General features: G+C 43.1%; 3 protein-coding genes across 3 annotated transcripts; 1 reads left to right on the top strand and 2 right to left on the bottom strand.

Annotated features, from left to right (window-relative positions):
* Nucleotides 1-1,400: 1,400 nt before the first annotated feature.
* On the bottom strand, nucleotides 1,401-1,841 carry Bfra_009295 (uncharacterized protein; the record flags this gene model as incomplete). The annotated part of the gene is made up of 2 exons (XM_037339640.1): nucleotides 1,401-1,572; nucleotides 1,713-1,841. Coding segments are annotated over 2 exons (300 nt in total), but the record flags the coding sequence as incomplete, so codon positions are not given.
* A 2,450-nt stretch (nucleotides 1,842-4,291) lies between these two features.
* Bfra_009294 (putative kama family protein) lies at nucleotides 4,292-6,054 on the bottom strand (the record flags this gene model as incomplete). The annotated part of the gene is made up of 4 exons (XM_037339639.1): nucleotides 4,292-4,594; nucleotides 4,655-5,205; nucleotides 5,258-5,612; nucleotides 5,671-6,054. The coding sequence occupies 4 exons, from the start codon at nucleotides 6,052-6,054 to the stop codon at nucleotides 4,292-4,294; spliced, it is 1,593 nt and encodes a 530-aa protein (XP_037189689.1).
* Nucleotides 6,055-8,914: 2,860 nt separating this feature from the next.
* On the top strand, nucleotides 8,915-11,570 carry Bfra_009292 (putative atp synthase subunit alpha protein; the record flags this gene model as incomplete). Its single annotated transcript, XM_037339638.1, has 7 exons — nucleotides 8,915-8,986; nucleotides 9,196-9,362; nucleotides 9,461-9,538; nucleotides 9,591-9,711; nucleotides 9,763-10,385; nucleotides 10,440-10,803; nucleotides 11,127-11,570. 7 exons carry the CDS (start codon nucleotides 8,915-8,917, stop codon nucleotides 11,385-11,387), a joined length of 1,686 nt encoding a protein of 561 aa, XP_037189688.1. The 3' UTR covers nucleotides 11,388-11,570.
* Between the last annotated feature and the right edge of the window lie 2,938 nt (nucleotides 11,571-14,508).

The raw sequence follows: 14,508 nt of genomic DNA, 5'->3' as shown, positions 1-14,508 counted from the left end.
CATTTTTTAATTGTTCATGTTCAAATCCGAGATGGTTGTTTCTCCTTGTACTTCGTATCTATGTATGTCTTTCGTCTCGTCTCTTTTTTTCCAATGTTAGACAAGACATATTGTACATATATACACAGTACATGTTGTGCACAGCATATTGCTCTCACGGGTAACGGACATAAACCCGTTATACAACAGTTATTCTGTAACATTGAATACTTGTGATATGATTGCAATTTGTACATATGTACGCATATGCAAACACGCCTTTTATTCAGGCCATGGTCATTAAGGTGGCCCAACTCTGTGCTGACCCAGCTGTACCCGCCGCGCCGCACCCAACTTGTAATGCACCTCTATTTATGTGACACAGCAAACACATGCCGTCAAAGCAATGTCAGCCTCGTGGGTTGTGATCCCAAAGCAATCGAGAGGCGTGCTGCAGCAAGGATAGGCCGGTTGGGCGAATATAAAAATTTCCCCTCTGTCGAAGCTGAAAATGAATATCCCCTTGCGTTCGATTGAGTTCGTGGAAATTATGGAAAGTATCCAGAATCGCGCAAGCAGGCACTTATCGTCCGATATGTCGAAAATAGATTCGTACGCTGTAAATAGAATCTTTCACGTAAGGTCATGTACAAATAGGATTGTCCTTGCTGTCGGTGTGGAATCGTTGATGTACAGGAGAGGGGCGTTGTGTGGAATGATCCAGTCTCCAGCGGCGAGGAGAGGAGCGGTCAGATCCTTCCGCCCGCTTGCTTCCCCACGGCTAGCGATAGAGACTCTGATAATTGAATATAAAACACGGGAACTTCACGAAATCAAGTGACTATGGCCTCAATGTCAAGCTGGATTCCTTGTTGAAATTGGGGCGTCCAAACGTCAAAAAGAAATATGGGCGTTTTAAATTTCCGAATGACATTGGTAAAAAGATTTCCGAAGCGAAAGAAGAAAAGAGCAGCAGCATACAACGAGCGCAGCTAAACTTCAGAGATTGTGCAGACCGACCATACTCAAAATAATTCAAAAAGCGATTCCTCGGATTACCAGGTCCATCCCCTCATCGAAAATCTTATTCTATACCCTAAGATGTCTGACCAAGCTCATCACCGCCAATTCGCAAGTCCACGAATATCTACCCCTTCATTTCGCTCGCTTTACTCGATCCAGCCGAACCTTCTTCTCTCACTCCAAACCTTCCTAAAAATATTCTGATCTTTATCTTTGTGTCACTTTATCCCAGCACCGCTCCTCATATTAACCGTGACAACCGCATCATCTCCTTTCTTGAAATTATACTGTGCACTTTCGTGGCTGTACAATGTACAGTACTCACTGTACATACAGTGAGTGCATCATAATCGATCGTCGGTATATATTGCAATTTCAGACAACAATGTTTTCAAAGTTCAAACGCGTACCATGGAACGAATCGTAGAAAAGTGAGATAGATAGCAAACAAACAAATAAAGTGCTCGAGCCCCTCCTCGGTCATCGCCGTCACTGGTTTCATAACTTCCTTCCATCGCCAGATGTTCAAGTTCCAAGCCCTCACCCTTTCCGGATTCCACAAACTTAACACTTAACTCTTAGTTCTGACTGTTCCAACTGTTAGATATAAATTACCATGCAAAGTAAAAAATCCGCTCAAAAATCTTGGTACTGTACAGACACGTCGCGAAGGATTCCCTCGGATTCCTTCCCGTGGAATTTCGAACTACACTGTACTAGCTAGGTATCTGTAGTGCATCCAGTTCCTCGGTATATATTTTGTCTCGTGATTGATTGATTTGGTTCCTTGAACCTTCCCGTCGCTATATTGACTAATGCCAATATCAATTTCCTGGGGCTTTTATCATGAGCGAATGAGTGAATGGGTGGGAAAGATATATTTAGTAGAATATAAAACATCAATGATAGTTGTAACCAACAGTTGAATGACGTGAATTCGTCTAGAGATTGAGAGAGGTACTGACTAAGTAGATATGAACGTTGATACTTCAAACCGAAGAACCGAAGAACTCCGTCCATTCCAAGCATTCAATACAGCACATTCGACGTATAGTAAACAAGGAACTTCCTCCAAAATAATGCTCATATCCATCTGACATCTTGGCAATGCTTAACCAAAGCCTATCAACGTAACCACTTCCAAACCTCCAGATGTGCTTTCCTTTCCTCCGCTATCGAGACCCCTAACACACACGCAAAACTTTATACATACATCATCGAGCAAAACGACTGTACACATGATGCCCTGCAAAGCTGCGAAGCCGCAAATCATGCACCGTAAATCAATATGTACGTGCCGAAACCTTATCACTGCAGTCATAACGATATCAGTTGCGTCTCGCCGATAAAACCCTCCATGTCCTCCCCAAAATTGTGATTGCAACCCTATCTTACAATCTTCCGTAGCGCTTTTGTATCATTCACCACGCACGCCAGAAATCTTATACTACGATATTTGAGGTTAGTAGTAAACAATGTGTAGCAAATCACTTTCTTGTATATATGTAAAAATTGGTTCGAAGTTGCTGCTTAAGATGGCTCCAGCAAGACGGAAAATTGGACAATTTACTCTTTTCAATATTTGATACCAACTCAGAGAATCATTGTACTGATAAAAAAGATTGAACATATATATTGATAGGCTTCTATACAATATATAATTTTAATCATTTAGATCTCAGTACAAAGAGAGAGATAGTATGGAAAAACAAACTGCAATATAAGTGTTCTCAATGTATGGATCTATTTGGGTAATCGAGTGTACGACTTTTTTCGTCCATTTGGAGGGTGGATACCGTAAGCGCGCATATTGAATTTCAGTTGCTCTCAACCATTCAAATCATATCTATAAAATCCCATACCTTCAATGCTGTTGGCACTAACCCACCAATAACCCCTCTCCAGAAAAGATAAAGCGTCATACTCGGCAACATATGTTAATCACATCCCCTTCGCAAAATGCAATGACACGGAATCAGACACATCTCAGACGTCTTAATCCACTAATCCTACTAAATTCTTATTCTCCAAGATATATTCCGTACAATAGTGTGGATTTCAACATATTATCCAACCCGAAGTAGTAATCCCGCAGACTGCGGCTCGCGAAATAATAATAAATATTATTCCGTCTCTACTATTCTCGTCTGAGATATTGGGGTCCCCAAATATTGATAAGAACGGCACGCGAGACGAGAATGGGAATGCGAAACGGCTATCCTCATAACGTAATCTTACAGCAAGTCGACGTGCCTAGATCCCGATGGATGGGTCATCGGGTCTTCAGAAGTGCAGTCTGAGACTTCACACTTTGAGCCTCGATGAAGGGAGGTAAGCAAAAAAGTGAATATGGGCGCAAGAGGCGCCAAGGAATTTTTAATTTTTTTGAAAGATGTATTGTGTCATTCGTCTGATGTGATATTGAGATCTAGCGATTACGAATATCGATTATAGGGTAAACGAGGTTGGCGAAACTTGGCATGTATGTATGTATGTATGGTGTATGGTGTACGGCTGGCACGGCCGGCTAAATACGCAGCCAGTACATCGGAGGAGACTCCAGATTCGACATTCGATGATGCTGCCGCTTCAAGTTTACGCTAGCAGGTAGGCTCAGATCTTACTGCGTAGTACAAGATAGCTTGATGATCACCGTAAGATATTAGAAGAAATGATAACTTTCGATTCTCATCCAAACAAGCAGGTAAGGCAACTAATGACCGGATATTTACGTCCCCTCTCATCAATTGCTCTCAAGCAAAAGTCTCCACCCATATAAACCATTAAAGATAGAGTCAGGAAAATCACAAAGTGACTCGATATCAATTCTTTGCCCTATTCGAGCTGGCATTGCTATATTTCCCTTTCTCCCTTCCTACCACTCTCATATCATCCACAACCATCCAACCCCCGAAAACCAAGCCTAACTCATTACTCAGAATTCGTGCACAAGCAAGAACGAATCAAATCAGCATTCAAAAAAGAAGCATGTACTGTGAAGTTGCCATATGTCCCAAAAGTATCAAGCGTGCCACCACAAAACAAACATAACAGAACAACATCAAATATAGAACCAGTATCTAGATTCGCGCGCTCGTGTAATAGCAAACTAGGATAATATCCAAATACAGAAATTTTGGGGCTGTAAAGCATGCGTTCGCGTAGATTTCGAAAACTCGGTATATGTACCAAGTACCAACGAGCAAAATGATAACTCCGAAGGTGCCACCAAAGCAAATAACTATCTATCTACCAGCCATTACCTTACTTGATGAAATTGGGTTATTCTCTAAGAGGATGAGGTTGATTTTGGGAGAGAATGTAATGGATCCCAATATTCGTAGACTCTGTTCTCCTTGTTTTTACCGGTGACGGCCGGTGCGGTGAAGGTTGAGCGCCCAGTAATGGGATCGTAGGTATCGTATGATGCGGCAAGACGTTTACCGCCACCACCAGGAAGATCAACAACGAAGTTGGGTGTTACGAAACCACCAATGGAACCGCGGATGTGACGTTCGAGTTGAAGAATTGTGGAGAGTGGTGTCCGGAGATCTTCCACGTATTGCACCATGTCGGCCTGATAGACATAGTACTAGGTAATGTTAGCATGTGGCCCGGCTTGGAAAAGACGAACTAGGTAAGATATACGTACGGGAATGACGTTGTTGTCAGCCACAGTTTTGATGAGGCTACTCATGGTGGCCACATCATCGTTGACACCCTTGAGTAGGACAGTTTGGTTTCTCACGGTAACATTGTTCTCGTGTAATTTTTGGAGTGCCATTTTTGAAACCCAGGTCATCTCCTTAGGATGATTGAAATGTGTATGGATGGCCATACTCTTTCCTGCCTTCTTAGCCAATGCTGAGAGTCTAATCATCTCAGCTGCCCATCCATCGCTATCGTCAAGGATCCGCGCAGGAGAAACAGCAAGACCTTTCGTGGCGAATCTAAATCGCTTGATATGAGGAATAGAAATAAGTCGTTCACCGATTAGACGAAGGTTATCGGCAGTTAAAATATAGCAGTCTCCACCAGAAACAACGATATCTTGGAGTTGAGGAGTATCTTCAATGTAAGTGAAAATGTCTTCCCAACGTTTTCGTTGAGGCTTGAATGTGGTTTTCTTGACATTTTGCATATCAGGCCCGATAGACCATGAACGAGTACAGAAACGACAGTACAGAGGACATGTTGATGTTGCTAGGAAAAAGTTAGTGTCATGATAAATACCGTGAGACTGAGGGAGACTTACCTAAGAATAAAGCTTTGTCATAGTACCTATGAACGAAGCCTTCCACCGGAGAGTCATCAGACTCATGCAATGAGTCCAACTCAACTTTGGGGTGGTCTTCGAGCTTACTTGACTTCATCGGTATAAATTGGCGACGAATGGGATCTTCGAACGGATTTTCCCAGTCAATGATACTGAGAACATGAGGTGGCAAGCGAATCGACATAGGTGCCAACTTGATCCCTTCCTTGACGTCCTCGATAAAGTCCTCACGAGTGACAATGCCGGGAAAATCGGGGTGTCTTCGAAGGACCGGGGGCAAAACTTCCAGCATAAAAACTTCTAACTGCATTATAGTGGATATGGTATGGATTGTCTGCAGAAATATATCAGTATTGGCAACCCCTACATAGTCATAGGGCTGAGGTACTTACATGAAACTTGTATTTTAAGAATTGGGCTTCTGTGACATTTGCCCAGCGAGGAATCTTTTGCCAGTACGCAGCCCTGTCAGTAAGAGAAGCATCGTAGACTGGTAATCCAGGTACTTTTGCTGTATTTGGAGGTTCGTATGGTGCTGGGACAGGTCCATCATGGAACATAGGAAGATCGGTTACTGCTGCTCGACCTGACGCATTTGATCGAAATTGCCTTGTTGAGATAAGAGGTACTTTAGGCTTCGAAGATAAGTTTCGTGCAGCGACGTGAAAGCGTTTCCGAGGTACTGCATCACTCTTCACCCCTGTTGGTCTTGTGAAAACAAAGGGGCAGCTTTTGGCCACTGGGGAAAATTTTGTCCGTGATATCCCTCCAAGCATTTTGAAATGTGATTTCCAAGTCAGAGAAGTGCTTGTGAATGTTTATTGAGTTCTGTACTCAATCAGTATTTGCGAGGATAGACTTGAAAGCGGTGGTTTTTATAGAGAACAGTCAAGCCAACTGAAGGAATCTGTTGGGGGTGGTTCACACGGAGGCAAACATCCACCAAGGTTGTACTGCGTATGAAAGTTGGTGAATACTTAAAAGCTCGTATTTTTCTAATTCGAGACAATATTGTTATCTCGATGTAAAAGATAATCCACTCACACAAAGGTGAATCAAAACTATAGACTGATTGCAAAGTCAGGTGACGAGGTAAAATGTTGGAAGCAAGCAATTATATTAAATGCAGGTCTCTCTCCCCAAAAGTTGTGCTGCTATGCTGTACTCAAACATATAACTACCCAAGGGGGGTATTTATGCTCGGAGTCTCGAACGAACAGCTGACCTAATTGAGCTGGAAGATTGGCTCTAAAGGGGAGCACGTTGGACAGTTTATGAGTATGTGACGTGAGACGCCCTTGATTGGTGAAATACCCAGGAAAATAGGAATTTTTTTGAAGTTTAGGACCCACTACAGTGTTGCCTATCGAACTGTGCATGCGTTTATTCGTAAGTGCGTATATGTGACTGATGCAAGAGATGCCGTTGGTCGTACAGTCTAGCAGACTCTTCGAGGTCAGTCGATATAAAATTCGTGCCTCGACTTTCCAATATGTGCAAAGATATCTTCCCAGCAGTTTGGGCCTCCGGCCGGGGAAGTTGTGATGCGTGCGGAGGTAAAGCCCGGCTGCAGTGAGGTATGTTGTCTATTGGATAATTAGGACGACCTTATTGGACAAATCGATATTGGCGATTCTAGAAAAAAAGGTGTGTGTTGAATGTAATGCTGTACGACCTTTGCAAGCGCGAATCATGCCCTGGTAGCAAATGAGGAGCGTCCCGACACCTGCAACTGCATAAAAACACGCAAACAAGGGCGATCATTGACAACTTCCATCAGAACAAGATTTCCAAGAGGATATTGCTCAACTTTAATACCAACATCTGCACTAAACAATATTACCGCCTACCAAAGCCACCACACTGTTGCTTTCTCCCACCTCGTAATAAGATGAACATGGTTATTGCAATTCTAGCCTTCGGAAATATAATTGCGTTCAATTACATGGTAGTAACCAACAGAGGAACAAGCTTCCATCCTCAATTGGGAACAGCGGAGGAAGGATCAGCTTCAAGCCTCCAATTTTTACCGATTACTTTATGTGGATGAGGCGGCATGGCGACGAGGTACTGCACCTGTTTCGACAAGATAGCTGCATGTGCTACTACATTGGGTAGTCTCTCATGTCACTAAAATGACAGAATTTCAAGGGCGTCAGCACTTAAATTTTCGACGTTGAAGGGCTTCTAAACGTTTATCGGCGATATTGAAAAATCCGCCACTTTTCAACAACACACTTACGATAATTTTGGATGGGTCATGGTATTCGCATGATACTTCGCATAATGCTTGTACTTAAGCAAGCCCCGAGTAGTACAGAAAAAATCTTAATAGGAAGTATAAATTAAGAATGTTAAAATATGGTATATGCATGGAAAGGATTCATCTTATCTCATCATTTTTCTTGGATAATTGACGAGATACATGTGCTTTGTGGAGTAGGACCAATGAAAAATAAAATCAACATTGTACCTGGCTTCAAATGGTAGAATAGAACATGCAAATCGCCCCCAATTGGGTAGTTCCGAAGTATTGACAACTTCTTTCGTGAATAAGCTCCAGTTGAGGCTTGATGGACCATATTGTTGGAAAGCAAAAAAGAGTAAGATGGGTAGATTTGAATGTCTCCATGGGTGCAATCTTCATCCGATTCTGCACCTTGGCAACAGCCACGGCCCGCTTGGTCCTCGTTTTGTGGAAGCTGTACGAAGCAGTTACATGTGCGATGACAGCAGCAATAGTGCAGAAAGCAGAAAGTAGTTTTCTACCCTTGCTATCTTGCTACCTATCAGACGTTCATCAGATGACCCCCAGATGATCCCTCCGAGGCCAGGGGACCTAAAAGTATCATGAATTCATGAAAAAGTGTGATATTTCCAGAATTAATTGAACAAAAGGTGAATAAATGTTAGTATTCGGGTCCGCCTGAGAATGTTTCAAAGTGTGATGTACGAAATAATCAAGGGGAGATTTTGATATACAGTAGTACCAAAAAAGGAGGGGTTCTTGATATCTGTAGTAGTATGATGAACGTATATGTATATGTGGGTAAGTAGGTATGAAGGGAAAGTCTGAAAAGAGATGAAGTCCTGGTACGAGTAGTATACTACTCGTCTTGTGGGTACTCTGATACTTGGGTTGATGGATACTTTTTGCTACTTGAGTACGTTGGTACTTGGGTACTTGAGTACTTGGGGTAAGTCACCACTCTTTTGAACAGATGAGAGTTCGAATCCACTGCCCTAGACCCTATCCCATCCAGTCAGTATATGTAAAGAAGTTGGTTGGTTGATTGGGTGGTTGATATCAATATCAGCATTTTGACATTTCTTCTTACCAAAGCTCCATTACTCCATTATTATTCACCCACGAGCCACGCTCCCACGGTTTCTCCCGACACCGAAATAACACGGATGGTGGGTTGGTGGGCATGGTAGAGAAATACCACGTGATTTTTCGCGCTAGTTCAGTTTTCCTGATTGTTTGAGAGTACTCCGTACAATCTCCAATTTCCTCCAGCAAGGTCTTGATACCACCCACTCTACCTCCACCATTTTAAATCTCCTCTCCATCAGTTGCACATTTGTAGCAATTGATTCTCCTTAATACCCTTTGACATATAGACGTTGGTCAAGATGTTCAGAAACGCTCTTAAGCAGTCCAGCAGGACGGTGGGCGCAATTTCTGCTTCCGGCAGAATTGCCACGGTACGTCAACAAAACAAAATTTCTCACGTCACTATGCCACTATTACACTTCGCCGCTATCGATATCTGTCTATTCAGATATTGTTCATAGTGTCAATTGACGTTGCGATGCCATGGTGTTGAGGCTTTTGAGCTTCAAGGAAGCTTTAAGAGCTTTGTTGACGAGGATTTTTCGGACTTCGGCTAACGTAAACGTTTTTTGCACCACAGCGAACTGCTGTTCCAGCAACTTTCAACGCAGCATCAAGATCAGTTCGAAGCTACGCATCTGATGCTAAGGCATCCCCCACCGAAGTCTCTTCTATTCTTGAGCAAAGAATTAGAGGTGTTCAAGAGGAGTCCGGTCTCGCCGAGACTGGACGTGTTTTGTCCGTTGGGTAGGTTTCCCCAACAATACTCTTATACTCGGGTCCAAAACGCTGCAGTCATATTACGTCGATGTGGATATTCGGAATTATGGATTATTTGGGCGCAGTGCTGATTTGTGTTATGACAGTGATGGTATCGCTCGTGTACATGGTATGAGCAATGTCCAAGCCGAGGAACTTGTCGAGTAAGTTTATGAAATTCGACAATCATTATCTGGGGTACTGATGGAGAAAAAGGTTCGCATCCGGTGTCAAGGGCATGTGCATGAACTTGGAAGCTGGGCAAGTCGGTGTTGTGCTTTTCGGTTCTGATCGTTTGGTCAAGGAGGGCGAGACCGTCAAACGTACCGGAGAGATTGTTAGTTTGTCAACTTCAAAGTATGTTTTGAAATACTAACATGAGGTACAGGTTGATGTTCCCGTCGGAATGGAGATGCTCGGCCGTGTCATTGATGCTCTCGGAAACCCAATCGATGGTAAGGGACCTATCAAGACTACTGAGAAGCGCCGTGCGCAACTCAAGGCTCCTGGTATTCTCCCACGTCAATCCGTCAACCAGCCAGTCCAAACCGGTCTTAAGTCTGTCGACGCAATGGTACCCATCGGACGTGGTCAACGTGAGTTGATCATTGGTGATCGTCAAACCGGAAAGACTGCCGTTGCTCTCGATGCCATGCTTAACCAAAAGCGTTGGAACGATGGAAACGATGAGACCAAGAAGCTCTACTGTGTCTATGTCGCCGTTGGACAAAAGAGATCCACTGTTGCTCAATTGGTCAAGACCCTCGAGGAGAACGACGCCATGAAGTACTCCATCGTTGTTGCCGCTACTGCTTCTGAAGCCGCTCCTCTTCAATACATCGCTCCTTTCACTGGTACTTCAATTGGTGAATACTTCAGAGACAATGGCAAACATGCTCTCATCATCTTCGACGATCTTTCCAAGCAAGCTGTTGCCTATCGTCAAATGTCTCTCCTTCTCCGTCGTCCTCCTGGACGTGAAGCCTACCCAGGTGATGTTTTCTACTTACAGTAGGCCAATTTGAATCTCCCTGCATGACTGAGACATTCTAACATTTCAAATAGTTCCCGTCTTCTCGAGCGTGCTGCTAAGATGAACGACAAACTTGGTGGTGGATCCTTGACTGCTCTTCCCATCATTGAAACTCAAGGTGGTGATGTATCAGCTTATATCCCAACTAACGTTATCTCTATTACCGATGGACAAATTTTCTTAGAGGCCGAACTTTTCTACAAGGGTATTCGTCCAGCTATTAACGTCGGTCTTTCTGTCTCCCGTGTCGGATCTGCTGCCCAACTTAAGGCAATGAAGCAAGTCGCTGGTTCCTTGAAGCTTTTCTTGGCTCAATACCGTGAAGTTGCTGCTTTCGCACAATTCGGTTCCGATTTGGATGCTGCTACCAAGCAAACTCTTAACCGTGGTGAAAGAGTAAGTTTTCCATTCGCATTCCCAACCACATTCCCATACTCGCCATTGTTTGACTTATTGTCACACATTGATCTCCCCATAATTGTTCGACTTATTTTCGACCATTGATTTGCCTATCATTGTTTGACTTGTTTTCGAACATTGATCTATATATCATTGTTTGACTTGATTTCAAATATTGACTTGCTTATCATTGTTTGATTTGATTTCAAATATTGATTTACTTTTCATTGTTCGGCTCATGGTCATACATTGGTCTTTTCGTTTTCCACACATTAACAAATTTATACAAAGTAAACAAGCTAACAACATTTTTTTTATAGTTGACTGAGCTCCTCAAGCAAAAGCAATACTCTCCTATGGCCGTTAACGAAATGGTTCCTCTCATCTACGCCGGTGTCAACGGTCATCTTGACTCCGTCCCAGTCAACAAGATTCTCCAATGGGAGGCTGACTTCATCTCACATCTCAAGACCAACGAGTCAGACTTGTTGGCAACAATTGATAAGGAGGGTGCTCTCAGCAAGGACCTTGAGGCTAAGTTGAAGGACGTTGTCACCTCTTTCACCAAGAGCTTCGTCTAAATCAATAGCTAAAATAAAATCATGGTCATTTCCTCGTTATTCTTTTGTCCCTTAGCATGTGGGCCTGGGCGAGCTGTATTTTGAACGTTGTGATGAGGAAAGGAAAAAACTTAGTTATGGTGGTATGGAAGGCAAGATGAGTGATGAATGATCGGCGGAAGATTTGATAGATCAAAATCAAAGCTGTAAAATAGACCGTCGATTTTTCCGCGTGTTGTATGATTACATGATTCACTGTGTCAGTTCCGTGTTTGCAAAAGTGATGTTACCAATGGTGATTCGCGACTGGGGAAAACAGAATCCTAAAATCGAGTTTTCAAGTTTTTCACTACATCTCGCTGCATTTTTTGGTTCTAGTGCAATGTACTGTTAGAATTGATTTCAAGATCCATATTCGATCCAACAGTCAGACGCTTGCAATGTCCAAATGCAAATCCGACAATCAAACATCCTTTCAGAGTGTTTTTTTCGAAAGTTTCCCAGTTGCGACTAGCGAGTGCAGAAACCTGCCTTATTCGGCAAGCTTCTCCCGAATTGTGTGTGATGATATATTCCACGGCTTCATGCTCAGACCCTGCATAAACCGAAGCCGTTGATGACATGTTAGCTTATGTTATGGCTTGGAAAGGGGAGCATGGTATCTAGGTATATAGGGTTGGTAGGGGATATATGCGAATATAAAAATGCGGGTAGGGTGAGCGGGTATGGCCCGAGTACAATCATCAATGCTACGTGAGAGCTAACAGGTGCCTAGAATCACCCGCATCGGGCCGAGACGTAAACCAAACGGAAACGAAAAGAGAAAGGGAAATAGATAAAGGGTAGGCCGAGGTAGGTTAGGGTAGAGTAGGGGGATGGCGATTGCGAATTATGAATCGGGGGTTGTGGATCAAATTTGAAAGCGGAAGGGTGAGAAAATAGTTGAGACACAATCCGGGTAGGGTGGAGTAGGCAACGTGGGTTGAGGGTAGACTTTAAGTCTGTGAGAACCTGGAACAACCTTAATTTAGATTGAGAGCCGAGAGTAGGGTCTAATTCTGGGGAGAGACTCCTCAGCGTAAAGGAGGAAGATGGCGCGCGATAGACGGGCGAAGCATATCGCACATTGAGATCGAACGTACTCACTATCTAGGCCTCGTAGCATTCTTCGATGTTCCAATCTAGGTTCAGAATTAAATGGATTTTTAGCCTCAAACACGTTCTAATTTTAGGGTTTGTATCCAATATTGAAATGGACCTTGAGACTTGGCTATTGAGAAAAATCACGATCAAGGTACCTCATAGTACTCTTTGATGGTCAAATTCGGATTCGAAATCAAATACCCTTTCAGGCTGACACATATGTAGGAATTCATCTTAGTGCATGATTTATCTCTTGCATCTATCGCGTGGAGGAGGGGGATGGGAGGGGCAATCGAGGTGGATATGGACATAGATGTGGATCCGGGACCTGCGTGGTGCAATGCATGAAGGGACCTCGTGGCGTTGGTAACAGCTTCTAATTCCAACAGCTGGGGATTATATATATCTCAAAGGCTGATTATTGAAAAGGTTTATTGAGATGGCTTGTCGACGTGAAAGATGTCAATGGTGCATGCAGTATGCAGCAGGGAACGCATGGCATCTCGGGCTCTTTGGCCCACCTTATTTGCAATAAGAGTCTTTCTTGGTATTGGATTTTGACTTTTGATCATTTGATGTATGAAACATGGAATATGTCGCCCAGAGCAAGGTTCGGAAACCCATCGGCGTGGTGGTGGAAATTTTAAATGGGATGAGATTGCAGATGCAAAGGGTCTTACTGTGATACACGGAAAGTTCCTTTACGAAGGCCTCAAACTCGCAAGGAATAATGGGAAGGGTGTAGCTCTATGTCATGCCAGGGACTCATTGAGTTTTGTTACAAACATCGATGCAGTATAATATTGGGTCTGGTACAGTAACCATGGATGAAGGACCCGATATACATGTGAGTGTATCTTACCGCAAGCTGAAGTCAGCATGTAAAGCTGGGGTTATTCTGAGTTGGGACGATTATGAATCGCCGGGTCGACCTGGATGTAGATTGAGGGACTTGATGTAATTGAAATGCATGTGCTTAGTATGCATGTGCATGCATGTGTGTGATTTGGATGAAAATTTCTACCGTTACATTTGCTTATCCTGTCTTCTCAATTTCTCCCCCATATTCCTCCTAATACACGTGGGCTAGAGAAGTTTTGCTTCCTTCTTACCTTCTTCTATTGTATATCTCGAACATCTTGCTATCTTTGCTGAATATGAGTACCATTGTGAGATGAGAGACAAGCTCTATTTTCATAGTTTCAGTAGCCTTTTCTAGGACCGTGGTAGCTCTGAGTGGGCTGTTTCAACGTTCACAAACGCATCAAGAATTTAGGAAATCCAAAGCCCTCGGTTTTTCTGTTTGTTTAAGATCAAGTACCATTTGGCAAATGCGGAAAGATTATGTTCACGAGTATAAAGTTTCGATACTCAGAATTGTACAATATGGACCACTGTGAAGCTTTGGAAGCAGACCATGGGTAGCCTAGTGTCAAGAACAATCAACAACGTGCTCCAATCATGCGATGTGGAAAATTCACTTTGACATAACGGTCGTAGGACCGAGATAAGTTTGCTCTACTTATCGATTCACATCTTCCTCATTGCGGATTGCGTTTGTCTTTAATTTTGCTTAATGCAACAGTAGTCATCCAGTGAGGTAGTCTGTTTGCAATTTGCATTAGAGAGACATGAATATTAACATTCTAAATTATGGTGAAGCTCAATTAACGTCTAGTCACAAATCTAGCCGTCTCTTCATTCTATTTGTAAAATTCATGAGGGCTTTCTCTGTTCATTATCTTATCACGCCGTGCCGGATTAATTCTTTCGCAATTTTTCATATATCACTCGACTTCTGGCCAAGCTAGGTAGATGACTTGCTGTTAATTAGACGACTCCTCACATTTTTCTGTTCGAGGTGTGTGCAGCTGTGTAGCAACTTATAAGTCGCGAGTAGCCATTGGTCATGTACCGAAGGATTTGCCGAATCCAACATTAGCCCAACTTGCGACCCTAATTGATTCCAAATTATCTGTACTTCTGTGTTCTGCATTAT

Source organism: Botrytis fragariae, assembly GCF_013461495.1.
Source record: "Botrytis fragariae strain BVB16 chromosome Unknown tig00000161, whole genome shotgun sequence".
Classification (NCBI taxonomy): domain Eukaryota; kingdom Fungi; phylum Ascomycota; class Leotiomycetes; order Helotiales; family Sclerotiniaceae; genus Botrytis; species Botrytis fragariae.
Note: the sequence above shows the minus strand (reverse complement) of the source record. Positions and strands in the feature narration are given on the sequence as shown.